The sequence below is a fragment of the Aegilops tauschii genome, chromosome 7 (assembly GCF_002575655.3).
Source record: "Aegilops tauschii subsp. strangulata cultivar AL8/78 chromosome 7, Aet v6.0, whole genome shotgun sequence".
NCBI lineage: Eukaryota > Viridiplantae > Streptophyta > Magnoliopsida > Poales > Poaceae > Aegilops > Aegilops tauschii.
The window spans coordinates 258,967,954-258,981,753 of NC_053041.3; the positions used below are offsets into that span (position 1 = coordinate 258,967,954).

At 46.2% G+C, this 13,800-nt stretch overlaps 1 protein-coding gene across 2 annotated transcripts; it reads left to right on the forward strand.

The window, feature by feature from the left end:
* The first annotated feature begins 2,662 nt into the window (after positions 1–2,662).
* Positions 2,663–13,080, forward strand: LOC109734880 (probable RNA methyltransferase At5g51130). 2 transcript variants are annotated; one of them, XR_012188454.1, is made up of 9 exons: positions 2,699–3,036; positions 3,848–3,962; positions 4,593–4,640; positions 5,383–5,635; positions 5,741–5,828; positions 5,930–5,995; positions 6,398–6,466; positions 6,553–6,749; positions 12,858–13,080. XR_012188454.1 is itself a non-coding variant. In XM_020294063.4 (8 exons), exons 1-8 carry the CDS (start codon positions 2,842–2,844, stop codon positions 6,640–6,642), a joined length of 924 nt encoding a protein of 307 aa, XP_020149652.1. In that variant the 5' UTR covers positions 2,663–2,841; the 3' UTR covers positions 6,643–7,091. The 2 variants fall into 2 exon arrangements, 1 of the variants encoding a protein (XP_020149652.1); XM_020294063.4 differs by lacking the exon at positions 12,858–13,080 and having other exon boundaries at positions 2,663–3,036; positions 6,553–7,091.
* The last annotated feature ends 720 nt before the right edge of the window (positions 13,081–13,800 follow it).

The following is a 13,800-nucleotide window of genomic DNA, read 5'->3' on the forward strand; positions in this document are numbered from 1 at the left end:
ATTCATTAAAAGTTGATATGAACTCAGAAAAATGCAAAAAATATATCAGGATGTTCAGAAAACATCACCTACATTTGCATGTAATTTTTATTCTTGAAAAAAGTATTTTTATACCCTTTTTATTTTTAATAATGTTAATAACATTAATAACCTCTGGTAGTTTAAACGATACTTTTGTCCTTAATGCAAATGATATGCACATAAAGGTAATGTTCGTCTGAAAATTTTGATATCTTATTTGCATTTTTCCGAGTTCATATGAATTTGTTATTAATTTTCAAAGTATTGGTCAAACGGTCAAAGGGCATTCGGGTGACCTCAGGGGCAAATCTAAGGGCAAAACTGAGCACAGTCGAAAAGTAAGGGCAAAACCCGTGGGTAGGTTCTAACTAGGGGCAAAAATGGAATTGTCCCTTTTTTTTAATTTCCACGGGTTTCACATTCCCAGTAGCTAAGTCCTTGATTGCTTTCGAAGGTTCCTTATCGCCTAAAACATCTGGCAATTGCTGAACTTGGGAGCCATTAGATTCATCAAATTTCTCATCTACCGGTTCTTCAACCTTCCGAGTGAAATTGTTGAGGGCCCGATAAGTGCGAGAATTTGCTTTGTGACAAAGGAGAAAACCTTCATGCGACTTAGGAGAAAATTTGGAACAAAGATGATTACCAAGAATGTAGCAGTTTTTAGCCAGATACTCCAAAGTATCCAACTTTTGGTTTGTTACAGGCATGAGGTTAGAAGTTCATACGTTGTATTGCCAAGTATCTTGTGGAAATAAAGCCGGTTCGTGGCATGACAAGCCTTTTGAACCGCTTTAGGCCCAAAATGCTTCGGAGTCTTGTACTTGTCGAACATTGTTCTAGCCATCTCGATCAAGGTCCGATTCTTCCTCTCAACAACTCTGCTTTGTTAAGGAGTGCAGGTCATGGAGAATTCATGCGAAATGCCTTCTTCGTCAACAAATTTGTCAACCTTAGAATTCTTGAACTTGGTTTCGTTGTCACTTCACACCTTCTTGATCTTTACCTCAAATTGATTTTGTGCTTTTCTCACAGAAGCATTGAAGATCTTTTGTACTTTAGTAATCTAAAAGATCTTATATTAGTTTATAGAGGGAGTACATGCAATTTGTCATCGAGGAAGAAACCCAAGTGAATCTAGAATAATCATCAACAAGCCACGAGACACTTGTAAGCGTCGGGACCATATATGAAGTAGCTCGAGAGATCTTCTCTTCATCGGAAAATAATCTTATGCGACCCGGGTCGTACGAAGTCGATCGTGAGACCTCCTCTTGTGTGCAATGCGCAACGACACCAATCTCAAAGCAGCAACCTTCTTGTTGCTCACTTACCCGTTTGCAAATCATGTTTCAAACTCCAGAACGCTCCCAAATTCTAGCAGCCGGTGTGATACTCCCGGCTACGCGCCATATCACCGCCGGTGAGCTCGTCGACACCAAGCACACCACCCAGCCCGACGCGTTCCATCCCTTCGGTGGCCAAACTCACGACATTGCCCCAGCTACTCTGTGTTGTAACCAGCAGATGAGAGCCCGCATTGCGACCAGCAGACATGCTCTGAACTTGAAGTTATACTTGTGTCAAGATGCAACAAGCATGTCAATGGGAAGTAGCCATGGACGGAGGGCCGGTGATTAGGGACGCAGCGAGCGCCGGTGGTTGCCGCGGCGCCAAGGAGCCTGGTCGTGGACGGCGGGGAGAGCAGCAGGGACGGAGCTCCGGTGCTTCCGCGACAAAACAAGCTTTCGGCGGCATCGACTAACGACAGAGGAAGCCAGAGAAAGAAAGGAAATTCATGATTATTTTTAGCTTGCGGCGGCGGCAACGAGCGAGCATGACCGACGAAGAAGAAAGGGGATCGAGATTTGGTAGATGGGGACTAGCGCTTTGTTACTGTAATTAGAGGAGGATTAATTGGTTTGCCGCGTTGAGATTCCTGTTTGCCAAGTGTCCACCAATGAACAAGGTCTCATGATGGAAGTGTACGATCCGGGTCGTATAAGTTTAGTTTCCATCATCATCATATTATTGTTGTTGGCAGCGCACACCGTGATCCATGTCATCCATAGAACATGAACCAGATGCGAGCCGATCCTAAAGAGTGTATCATTGTCGTGCACAGTAATTCTTCATGGGAATGTTCGTGCTGGATAAACATTATCAGTTGGCAAATTAAACGATCTTGATTCATGAACATTGTGTTTGCTCTGTAGCAAAGTATGTCCCGTTGCACGTTGCAAGGCACGAACAAATTCCTGGTAAATTTAAATGAGCCTATGCGAGTTCCTAAAGAAATAGTGCAAAGCATCGCTGTATGCAAAGGTGCTTCTCTAGATCTTGGTATGAAGGCGGTCCCCCTCTTTCTTTGACGTTGCCTCAGCAGCGGAGGAGGACAATGGTGGGCGACGTTTGGGCATGGCACAAGATTCTGTCGAAATGAAATTCTAGTTTTACTTCTTATGAAGTCTTTGTTGCAATATTGCAAGACATCTATGTATGTCTTCTGTAATGACCACACGTGTACTCTTTATATTACGTTTGTCTAATGAAATATATGCGGTTATTTCTAAAAAATAAAAAAGAAACAGTGCACATGCCTTCCCGTGTTCAAAACTAATTTTCGAATGGACCGCACCGCAGGGGCTTACGTGTTAATTTCCTTGCTGTTCGCCGGGTCGTTCCTCCTTTTCTCCTCAAGTCTGGCGCCGCAAAAGCCTCTCGCCTCGAAGGATTTCTTCTCCTCTGCCTCGCCGTCCGGCCGCCGTCCGCGCGAAGGGAGACAAGGCGGCGACGAAGAGAGCCACCCCTCCTCAGAGGATGGTCGCGCTCGCGCAGCCACCTTCCGCGGTCAAGGGACCCAAAGGAGAGGCGGAGAGGAAACAGAGCGACGCACAGGGAAGAGGAGGAAACGGCGGCGGCGGTGCAGGTGGCGGGGGTGGAGGTAGAGGGAAGAAGCGGAAGAACAAGGAGGTTTTCATCTACGGAAACTACAGGAACTACTACGGCTACCGAGTGAGTTGAACCGCGCTTCTCCCCTCCACTCCGTGGCCTCTCTTTAACAAACGGTGAATCGTCATTGTGTTGTGCATGCCGTGGAGTTATTTGGTGAAATGATTTGCTGGAGATTGCTATGTTCCTGGGACTGGGATGGTTTATAAGGACTAGGATTCTTAGTTGAAGGAGGTGGAGCTTTTGCTTAGGACACGCCCAAGCTGTTTGATGAAATGCGCTGATAGGTTTCGACATTGATTTGTGTCTCAAGAGCTTGCAGAACTCGAGTTTTGCAACTACTAGGACCCGTGGTTCCCATTTTTCTTGTATCGATTGGAAACTGGAGTGAGATGAATATACTGTTTTGTTTTATTGTAGTTTGCGGTAGACCAGCATAGACGTTATCTGTTGGGTATTTTGGTGTTAAAATTGCCTAGTTAGACAATCCAACGTTTGTGGTACTGTGTGTGACATGGCTGTCGAATTTTAGGGGGCACAGTAATCACCACTGCTTTGAGCCTTTGACCCCATATTGGACATGTAGGATAATTTCTGATTAATAAATGCCCCACAGGTGTTGTTGTAATGCTATTGGCAGAGAAGGAGTAAGCAAACATGGAGCCTAGTTGCACGTACTTGTTTTGACAGATCTGCTTATGCTAAATTCACCTGTACAAAGGAGGCAGATAGACCGACAGAGGGTCTACTCATTAGATTGGACATTTAATTGGTCTATGCTGCACATGATAGTTCACTTAATACAACAAAAAGGTACTCAATGGCTGGATCAACCAATCTTAGCTGATAACTTAAATCTTTTGATGTTCAACAGATTGATCGTAACGTTGGTGAAGATCCCCGCCTTGAGATATTCAAGAAGGAGTGGTTTGCAGGCAAGGATTGTCTCGATATTGGATGCAACCAAGGTTTGGTCACAATCGGTCTAGGTAATGTTCTGGGGATAATAATTTTGTTCTGTTTTGTTTGGTTAATGATCTTCTGGTCTTATTCACATGACTTTCAACTTCAATGTTATCGCTTCTGTTCTTGAATTACCAGACTACTGTTACTCTGCAGTTACATTGTTTTAGTTTCTCTTGTTGATTATGAAAGTCTTATCCAGATTAACATAAGCATTATTTAGCAAATTATTGTAAATATTCTTTGTTTTATTCATATGGTCATGTTAGGATAATTTTAATCGAGTATGTGCCATCTATTTTATATTGTCACTTGTAATATGGTTGAGACCACCCTACATAAACATGTCAGCCACCTTTGTTAACTTATTATTATTATGGTCTGCAATAGCATAGTTTCATTTGATAACCCTTGACCATATAAGAACCGAATGCCAATTAGCTGTAGCTGGTCTTCTGCTTCATTATTCTATGCAGTGATTAGTGGCTCTTCTGACGTTCATTTGTTAGAAATCAGTACATCACAGGTGACATGTACAAAAAAATTTGGGCAGATGCCACAATTGCAAGAGAGATATATACTGTAGAATGTTTTTTCTCTAAATAAATTTCCTGACAAACACAGTTGCTCATCTCTAATTTTCTTACCTTGTGCAGCGATGAAGTTTGTGTGCCGAAGCATCCTTGGAGTTGACATCGATAAAGGTTTAAACTGTTATTGTAATATTTAATGAAGTAATATTGTATATTTGTAATTCAGATTTCATATTGTTTGTTTTTAGTGCATGAAACCTGGTAGCTGGAATCTTTTCAAAAAACAATCTGAAGATCTGATTGATGCTTGTCTCACAGCAGCCTTTATGTACATTTTGTGTTTTTCTGTATATAATGTGGTGTGCTGAGAACATTAATGCTCATTTCTGGACAATATAAAATGCAAATGAAAAAAAAATTAGTCCTGTCCGACCGGTTATTGTATATCCCAGCTCAGTGTTGTTAGTAGTTCGTAATTATTCTATTGACACAATGCTTGTGAGGTGTGTTGTGTTTGCGAGTCTAAAGAAGTAGGATTTGGTGGAACATTTTTTTTTAAATGGCATAAAATCCTTGGTGATGCCAACGCCTTCATGTGTACAAATTCAGTGTTTCTCTATTGATAACTGAACCTATCTTGAAATTATGAAACTCTGTATGAGATTTATAATGTTAATTTATTTTTTTAGCAGAATGTGCATTTATGACAGTCAAACTTGGATTTCTGTAATTTTCTGACGTTAGATGCATGGTTCGTAATTAAGTAATAATATTTGACAGATTACCAATAAATATCATCAACCATACTTGAATAGTTCCTTGTAGTTTCGGAATGTTTGTGTGTTCTTGACTTGCCAAAGGTTGGCTGTGTTAGGTTTGTCAAATGAAACTGATTCTGATCTTAACCTTGTAGGTTTGATTGAAACTGCTAACTGGAATTTAAGAAGGATATCTCGAACAGGCAACGTGGCTCCGGAAAGTGCCAAGGTTCATAACTCGTCAGACTCCACAACTCAGAGCTGTCGAGAAGAAGTGGTATCTGAGATGCCAAATGGAAATATTTCTAAACACGAACAACCTGATCTTTTTGAAATTGTCTCTTTTCGGTCTGAAAATTTTGTCCAGAGCACACACAGATATACAGAACAGTATGACACCATCATGTGGTAAGTTGCAAATTTACAAGAGAGACATGTCAGAGATTTTTTTGTATTAGTCACTATCAAATTGAATGTCATCTTGTTTTTTTTTATGCTTTTGTTCTCTTGCAGTTTGAGCGTGACAAAATGGATCCACCTGAACTGGGGTGATGATGGCATAATCACTTTGTTTGTGAAGATATGGAGTCTTCTAAGACCGGTATCTATTTCTCTTTTGCTGTCCCTAAATTGGATCTCTCTGGTAAGAGGAAAAACTAACAATACCTTGTCTTCTTTCCTCTGGCTTTTCTTGTTTTGCAGGGAGGGATTTTTATCATGGAGCCTCAACCTTGGACCTCGTATAGGAAAAACAGATTAGTGTCGGAGGTAATTTCTGACTGATGCTACATGATTTGTTTTTGGCTTGAGATGGTGTAGTTTCAACTTTAAAGCTCGGACTCTGTTTGTGAAGGCCTGAAGGGTAGCCATGAGTATGTTGCATTGAACTGTTCTTTTGGTCCCTTGCTCGTTTCAAAGCTAGATGTACTTCTTGGTTTGAATTGCTTCCTGGTCTTTCATCATTTACGTTTTTTTTAAGTCTTTCATCATTTACATTGGGGTCTTACTCTCACCTAACCTGCTTTTGTTTCCCCTGATCACACAATCTTATGCATCTTAGAATGATTAGTAAAAAATCCTGATCCATCGATGAAACAATTATTTCTTCTCAATCTTTCATGGGGTGAAGTTAACTCACATCGTCCTGTCCTTTTTTCTGCTGGATTTCAGGTTGCCAAAGAAAACTTCAATGATATCTGTATATATCCTGAGAAATTCCGGGAGATACTTCTGGACAAGGTGCGTGCTATATCGGCAGCTAGTGCTATGTTCTTTTCCAGTTTCCTACAGCAGAGTTGTTGTAAACCATGCAGTGGTGCTTGCAGGTAGGATTCAGGTCAGCAGAGGTGATTACCAACAGATTGGTTGGTTCTGTCGCTGGTTTTGATCGCCCAATTGAAGTTTACCACAAATGATGGAATGAGATTGGCACTTGCCTCTTACCCAGAGGCTCATGTGATGCTTCGGGTGCGTAAGTTTGGTGCTGCGGGATTTGTCGAGCTTCACCGGTGCTTTCTTTGGTACAAATATTGTTGAGGATATAGACCTGGGAGTCACCCGCCAGGAGGGCCGGATTACACTAAGGGTCATTGCCAGAAACCCGGAGCTAAGTTCCAAGATAATGGGCCAGAGATGGGCTGAGACCCGGATATGGCTTAAAGCTCGTAGTACAATCTTTATTGTTATAGTAGAACTTGTAGTATAAGGCAAGTATTGTTTAGAGTCCGAGCCGGACACTCTTATGAGCCGGCCGGGACTCTAAGGGCCGCCGGGTCGTCCTCTTGTGGTGTACATATTTATCTCAGACATATATATATTATGATAAGCAATAAAGCAGGACCTCTGTCCTTTTTTCTCCTCCAAATATACGTGTCATACTAATTTGAAAGGAGGATCCGGCTTATGATCGCATTTGAGTCTAGCCGTAAGCAGTAAGATCACTTGGGGGCTTCCTGTTCAAACATGGGTCGTATTCGAACCAAAGAGAACATAGCTGTCGATACCCATTTGATTGGCAAAGTGCTGAGCTCATTGGGAGGTTGCCTTTGGTCATATTTGAATCATAGTGTAACCCCTCTGAGAACTGACGTGGATCGTATTCGAATCAGCGTCGTTAAACAATTTTCAGAATCACTTGGGGGCTTCCTGTTCAAACATGGGCCGTATTCGAACCCAAGAGAACATAGCTGTCGGTACCCTCTTGATTGGCATCGCCACACCCATTGGGGGCTATATGATCGTATCCGAATCTTGGCTTAAACCCCTTTCGGGCCGGGTGTCTGGTCGTATTCGAACTGGAAGCCCCTAAGTTCCGATTTATCGCAAATTCTACTCTGATTATGACAACGTGTGCATGGCCGGGTTTCGCTTGACCGGCTTAATTTTGGAATTATCTTGTTAATTGAACATCCTGGAGGTCATCAAGACAAGTCCATTAGGGTTAAGATACCAACCATGCTACCCGGGTCATTTAATCCGGAGGGTGGTAAGCCGTCTTGAGACTTGTGATTTACCTTTCTATGCAGATGCTTGAAGGTACTTTTTTAAAGGTTGAGAAGCACGAAGGATAATTATGACCCGGAGGAGCATCAAAAGAATGACTTCAAAGGATTTCAGCATTCATTACGTGCACGATGGCACGACAGAGATAAATTGTTGCACTTATTCTATTACAAAAATCTTTCAAAGTTTCAAGGGTGGAGCGTTGTTTCGTGAGCCGCTAGCCGGTTTATGACGCCTGCTGAGTCGAAGTCCCCGGCTCATCTTCTGCTCCGGCTAATCCCAAGGCTTCGAAGGTCGACGATTTCCAGTTGATGCCGCTGAGAGCTTCGAACTGAGCTTCTTCGTCAATTAACCCGGCCGGGTCAATCTCGGGGGCGTAGGTGTGTTGGCGAGCCGGAGGAATCAGACTAAGAGCTTCATAGCGAGGGGTTGGAATCCTCTGATTCTCCGCGTTGTACCCCGGCTGATACTTGGTTAAGTCGGTGTCGTTCCCGATGATGGTGGCCACCGGGCGTACAGCCTTCACGCATGCCGCGAAATCCTTCTGGTCGAAGGTGGAGCCGTCTTCCTTCAGGCTGGGGTAACCCAGGGCGATGCCAGCCGGGTCTAGCTCCGGCAGGAAGGCTTTGGCCCGGCTCAGCGCGGCAATTGCTCCGGATCTTGCGGAGGCTCGACGTAGCTCTTGGATTCGCTGTGGCAAAACTGCGAGCCGGCGCAGGACTTCAGCCAGATGGGTTGGCACCTCATTGGATAGGGCCACCACAGCTAAGGCGCGCTGTGACCCGGTGTAGAGTTGTTCCACCAGGGTGTACACGGCCTTTAGCTTGGTGACCACGCTCTGGTTGAGGTTGGCACTCCTGGGACCTGTTTAATAAAGGTCAGGTAAGCCGGTGACAAGGGTGAATCGTAACATGTGCAGACTTGATGAAAGCCGGTGAGGCGACTTACCGAAGATAGCAGCCATCATTTGGGAAACCTGGTGCTTTAGACCGGAGAGCTCAGCGGTCTTCTCAGTGAGGGCCTTCTCCGCCTGTTCTGCCCGGGTCACCAGTGCGGCTTTCTCCTCAGCCCAGGCCTTCCGCTCAGCGTCGAATTCAGTCTTCAATTTCTCCTGAGCGGCGATGCTGGAGACAAACTTGGCATTCGCCTTCCGGGTCTCCATCTCTTGAGTTTTTAACCGGCTCTTGAGACCCGCAAGGTCCGACTCAAATTTCTTGCCAGTAGCCTGCATATATTTCCGGGTTATTAAATAGTCATTATATAAGTCCCAAGCACTTTCCAAGCAAAGACACTTGGCACTTGGGGGTAATGCATATTGAACGTGTCTATCTACGTACTGCTGGTTCAATTAAGTAAGCCGGACTCTAAGTCTACAACATATGCCAAGTATAAGTTATAGACTTGGGGGCTAGCATGACAAGGATCACTATGCGGAAAGTAAGAAGACAGCAGAAGGTTACCTCAGACTTTTGTTGGATCTGATTGACCATGGCGATCTCCGCGTCCCAGCTCTTGTGAACCTGGCTGATGTAGCCAGAAACGAGCTCTCCAATTCTCAAATCGGGGTAGCCCGAGAGATCCAGATTCGCCCGGTGGGGTCGCAGCAGCTCCCCCTTCGCGGAGCATTGGGCCAGTGCGGTCGGCCTCCCCGGCTCAACATACTCCGTCCGGGTAATTACCACGTCCGGGTCGTTAGCCGGTGGGGTTGAGCCGGAGGCCTCCGGATTAGCTGACGCTTCGGTCGTTGTCTTGGTGGTCGGGGCAGGGGCTTCAGGCGCCGTATCCATGGGAATGGTGGCCTCGGAGGCGGCTGGCGGATCTTGAGCCGTCGTCTCCGGCTCAGGCAAGTCCGGCACTCCGGCTGACCTGGTCTTCTTTGCTCTTTTGGTGAGCTTTGCCTGGGCACTGAAAAGACAGAAGTGTTAGGCATACAAAGAGTAAATACAGACAGGTAATGTAAGGTGATTGTTATTACCCGGGTGCAGTTTTGAAGGCCGGCAGACTTGACTGCATGGAGTCACCAGAAGAAGGGGAGGTTTCCTGGTAATTGGAGTCAGAAGAATTAAGCGGTTGACGGATAACACCCGCCAACGGATGAAAAGGGTACGAGTGAGAAAAGACCTCGGTGCGACGTTTCCTTGTCGCGTCGGGTAACCCGGCGGAGAGGTCGGTGTCCTTGCGGGCCCGGGTGAGACGCCGGCTTTCGTGAACCTGCTGCTTCAAAAGAAATTGAGGGTCTTGATGAGCTAATGGATGAGAAATGCTTACTTTCCGGGTTACTCTTCGGACTTTCAGCTGTGGCAAAGGCTCCGAGTCGGAGGGGAGTAATGTTACCTCTTCAATCACCGGGTTACTGGCGCCGGTGTCATCCTGTCAATAAGCAAAATGATGGTAAAGTGGACAGCAGCAAACAATAAATATGGCAAGAGTTTAAAGGTTTAAGGGTTACCTCTGACTCGGAGCTATCGCTTAATTGCAGCAGCTCCGAAGCAGTGGGTCTGTTTCCCTTTTTGCGAGGGACGGCTCTCTTGGCGGCTTTCTTCGCCTTCCTGGCCTTCTTGGCCGCCTCATGGTCATACTTGACCCGCCAGAATTTATCATCAGCCTGAGAAATACAGTAATGAATTCTTAGCAAGATGGCATGTAAAAGAAGTTGAAAGGTTAAAGGTCAGCGGTTTACCGCAGGGGCCGGATTGGTCTTGCAGAACGGGGCTAGCCCGGTTCTTCCACAGTCTGCCAGGCTCTCGTTTAATAGAGCCTTGGTCTCTTCTTCGGCAACGTCTTCTGGAAGGTCGTTGCGACTGTGCCTCTGCGGGTCATCCTTTCGCCCGGTGTACTCACACATTAAGCCGGGGCGGCGGCTCAATGGGATCACCCGCCATGAGATCCAGACCCGGACCAGGTCTATTCCGTTCAGACCGTTGCCTAGCAGGGCCTTGATCTTATTGATCGTTGGAAGCAGAGGCTGGCGTTCCGCGGCAGTCAGCTTGTCGGATAGCGGATGAGTCGGCTCCAGGCGCGTTGGGCGAAAGCCGGGCAGCGGGCTCTCATCAGCCGGGGACGTGTCTTGGCAGTAGAACCAAGTCATGTTCCAGTCCTTGGGGTGACTTGGCGGTTCTGCGTAAGGAAATAGACAGTCCCTGCGCCGTTGGATGGAGATGCCGCCTAACTCTAGACTTGGACCGTTTGCGCACTCGGTTTGGCGGTTTAAATAAAACAGCTCTCTGAAAAGCAGCAGACTCGGCTCTTCTCCAAGATATACTTCACAAAAAACTTGGAAGTTGCAGATGTTGGATATGGAATTGGGTCCTATATCCTGAGGCCGAAGGTCAAAGAAGTTGAGCACGTCCCGGAAGAATTTTGAGCCGGGCGGTGCGAAGCCCCGGCTCATATGGTCTGCAAAGATCACTACCTCCCCGTCCCTCGGCTGAGGTCTTTCTTCGGACGGGTCAGGGGCACGGTAGGACATCACTTCCTTCTTGGGCAGATATCCGGACTTAACAAAGTTGGCCAGGGTCTCTTCAGTGACGTTGGATTTCATCCAGTTGCAAGTAATGGGAGCCTTGGGAGGCATGGTGACGGTTGGTGGTCTATGAGGAAGAGAAAAGTGTCCGGGTTAATTATAAGCCGGGGATTATCATTCAAACTACAGTGACGGCTTATGAAGGGGACTAATGATATATATTGATATGGTGGGTTATCTAAGCTGTCGGGGCTTTCAGGTTAAGTTGGTCATCTACGGCTTACTGCAGTTAAGTCGGAGGATTTTACAGAGCATGGTTCTCTTTAAACCGGACATGTAAGCCGCCGAGATTCAATGGTTGCGTTTTTACTAAGTGTGGTAAACCGGTTTCACATGCTACCGTAACTTTTTTGGATCAAAATAGTCGGAGCAGAGAAAATTTTCTAGACCTAAAAAACAGAGGCAGGAGAAGTTCTTGAGGTTGAACACAGTTCTTATTCAGTAAAAAGAGGATTTCTTGCAGATGAAATGAGTTCCGAACGTCTACCGCAGTGGTTTTACGCAAGGATAAAGGTCAACCGACTACAGTGGTGACGAGGATTGCCGAGCTTCTGGGTAAAGGTGACGAACACGAAGAACGGGAGGAACCCTACCACAGATCTGTTCTAGCAAGGCAGAGAAGACTCACCGGAGTTGAGGAAGAGCGAAGGTCGCCGCCGTTATCTGGTCCGGGTGAGGGTGATGCAGCGGCCGGGTCGATGAAGATCAGGGGCGCGACGACGGCGGCGGCAGAAGCTCGGGCAGAGGAACGACAGCGCGAGGAAGAAGGAGAGTGTGAGAAGAGAGTGCCGGGCCGGCCTATTTATAAGGTAAGTCATAAGTGGGCGCGAGATTCAAGGAGACCACGGCGTGGTTATCTCCCCCTCACGGCGCCTCGATTTTCGCAAAGACAGTAAAAGCAGAGATCCGTTGCGGATCTGGCGGAATAAAAAACGGACTTAATGGAGGATGACGTCACGGCGGATTATCCGGAGTCCGGAGAATGACGTCACACCGGGTTATGGCCTTCACACGAACGGTAAGCCGGAGTTTTTTTTGTCGGCAGAGTTGAAGATTGACACGAGCCGGCTCAAGTCAATCTGGGGCCTAATGTTGAGGATATAGACCTGGGAGTCACCCGCCAGGAGGGCCGGGTTACACTAAGGGTCATTGCCAGAAGCCCGGAGCTAAGTTCCAAGATAATGGGCCAGAGATGGGCTGAGACCCGGATATGGCTTAAAGCCCGTAGTACAATCTTTATTGTTATAGTAGAACTTGTAGTATAAGGCAAGTATTGTTTAGAGTCCGAGCCGGACACTCTTATGAGCCGGCCGGGACTCTAAGGGCCGCTGGGTGTCAACCTCCCTATATAAGGGGACGACCCGGCAGCGGTTTAGGGGCGACAACAATCTGATCGAGAGCCGGGCATAGCTATTTAGCTCCCTGGTTATCGAAACCTTGATTAATACCACCTCAACTGGACGTAGGCTTTTACCTTCACCGTAAGGGGCCGAACCAGTATAAACCCTCGTGTTCCTTGTCCCACTTAACCCCTTCAAGCTTCCCAATTGCGATGGCTCCACGACTAAGTCCTAACCCGAGGACATCTGCCGTGACAATTCCACGACAAATATGATGATCAAGGTTTCACATGACGCTAGATTAGCAGTTTGTGGAAGTTCCTTTTCAACAAGCGCCCAAGGAATGATATGGATAGGGTGGTGGTGGTATTGCCTTCCCTAGGTAGTTTTCGATAATTTTGTCAGACTTTAGGCAATTAGCCTTTGTGTAGATGAATTTTGTATGCCAGAGAAGCCTTCCAGTAATATAAGATTTCTGTTCCTATGAACATCCTAGTTTTGTCGCGGTTTTACAATTGCTACCAGTTTATCATCTAAACAGGCATATCTTTGGGTCGATTAGATCAACTTTCAGATACTATAGTTGCTTTGCTCAGCTCTGGAGCAGCCGAGGAGAATCGCCAATGTCTCTGTCCCTTGCAGCTCAAGCTTCACCCGAGCCCACTCCACGAGCAATCTGCAGAAAAAGCCATTGATCACTCACTGCCCGAAGATACAACCACATTCCAAAAGCTCCAAGGATCTCCCAAAAATAAAAAAGAAGCCCAAAGCAAGAAGATGCAACCACATTCCAAAAGCTTCAGGGATCTTCCAAAAATAAAAAAGAAGCCCAAAAGAAGGCACAGCATAGCAGAGGTGCAACCATCTCCATCCTCTCCCCTGCCCCAAGCCAAGCAAGGAATCCCTTCTCTCTCCCACCGCCGGTCAGGACCAGGACCTAGGGTCCTAGCGAGCTGGCTACTTATTGTACTGTTCGTATTCTTTTCTCAAAATATATATACTAGTCATCAACCCATGCTAGTGATCTTTGTCAAATTGGTAAAGCGTCTCAACCCGAACATTGGAGCCCGCGATTGTTTAGAGGGTCTCTCCTATGGGTACCAGCTAGCACCCGCCACTGGTAATCTGGATAGTTGCCAGTGGCGGGTGCAAAAAACACGACCTCCACTGCTATTAACTTATCAATGACGGGCGTTAGTTTATGCCTG

Bases quoted from the DNA above. Each gene is read 5' to 3' on its own strand.
- LOC109734880 (XM_020294063.4), top strand. From the start codon at position 2,842: ATGGTCGCGCTCGCGCAGCCACCTTCCGCGGTCAAGGGACCCAAAGGA. The intron at 4,641-5,382 runs GTTTAAACTGTT...TTAACCTTGTAG, and splicing joins TGGAGTTGACATCGATAAAG to GTTTGATTGAAACTGCTAAC. The intron at 6,467-6,552 runs GTGCGTGCTATA...TGGTGCTTGCAG, and splicing joins GGGAGATACTTCTGGACAAG to GTAGGATTCAGGTCAGCAGA.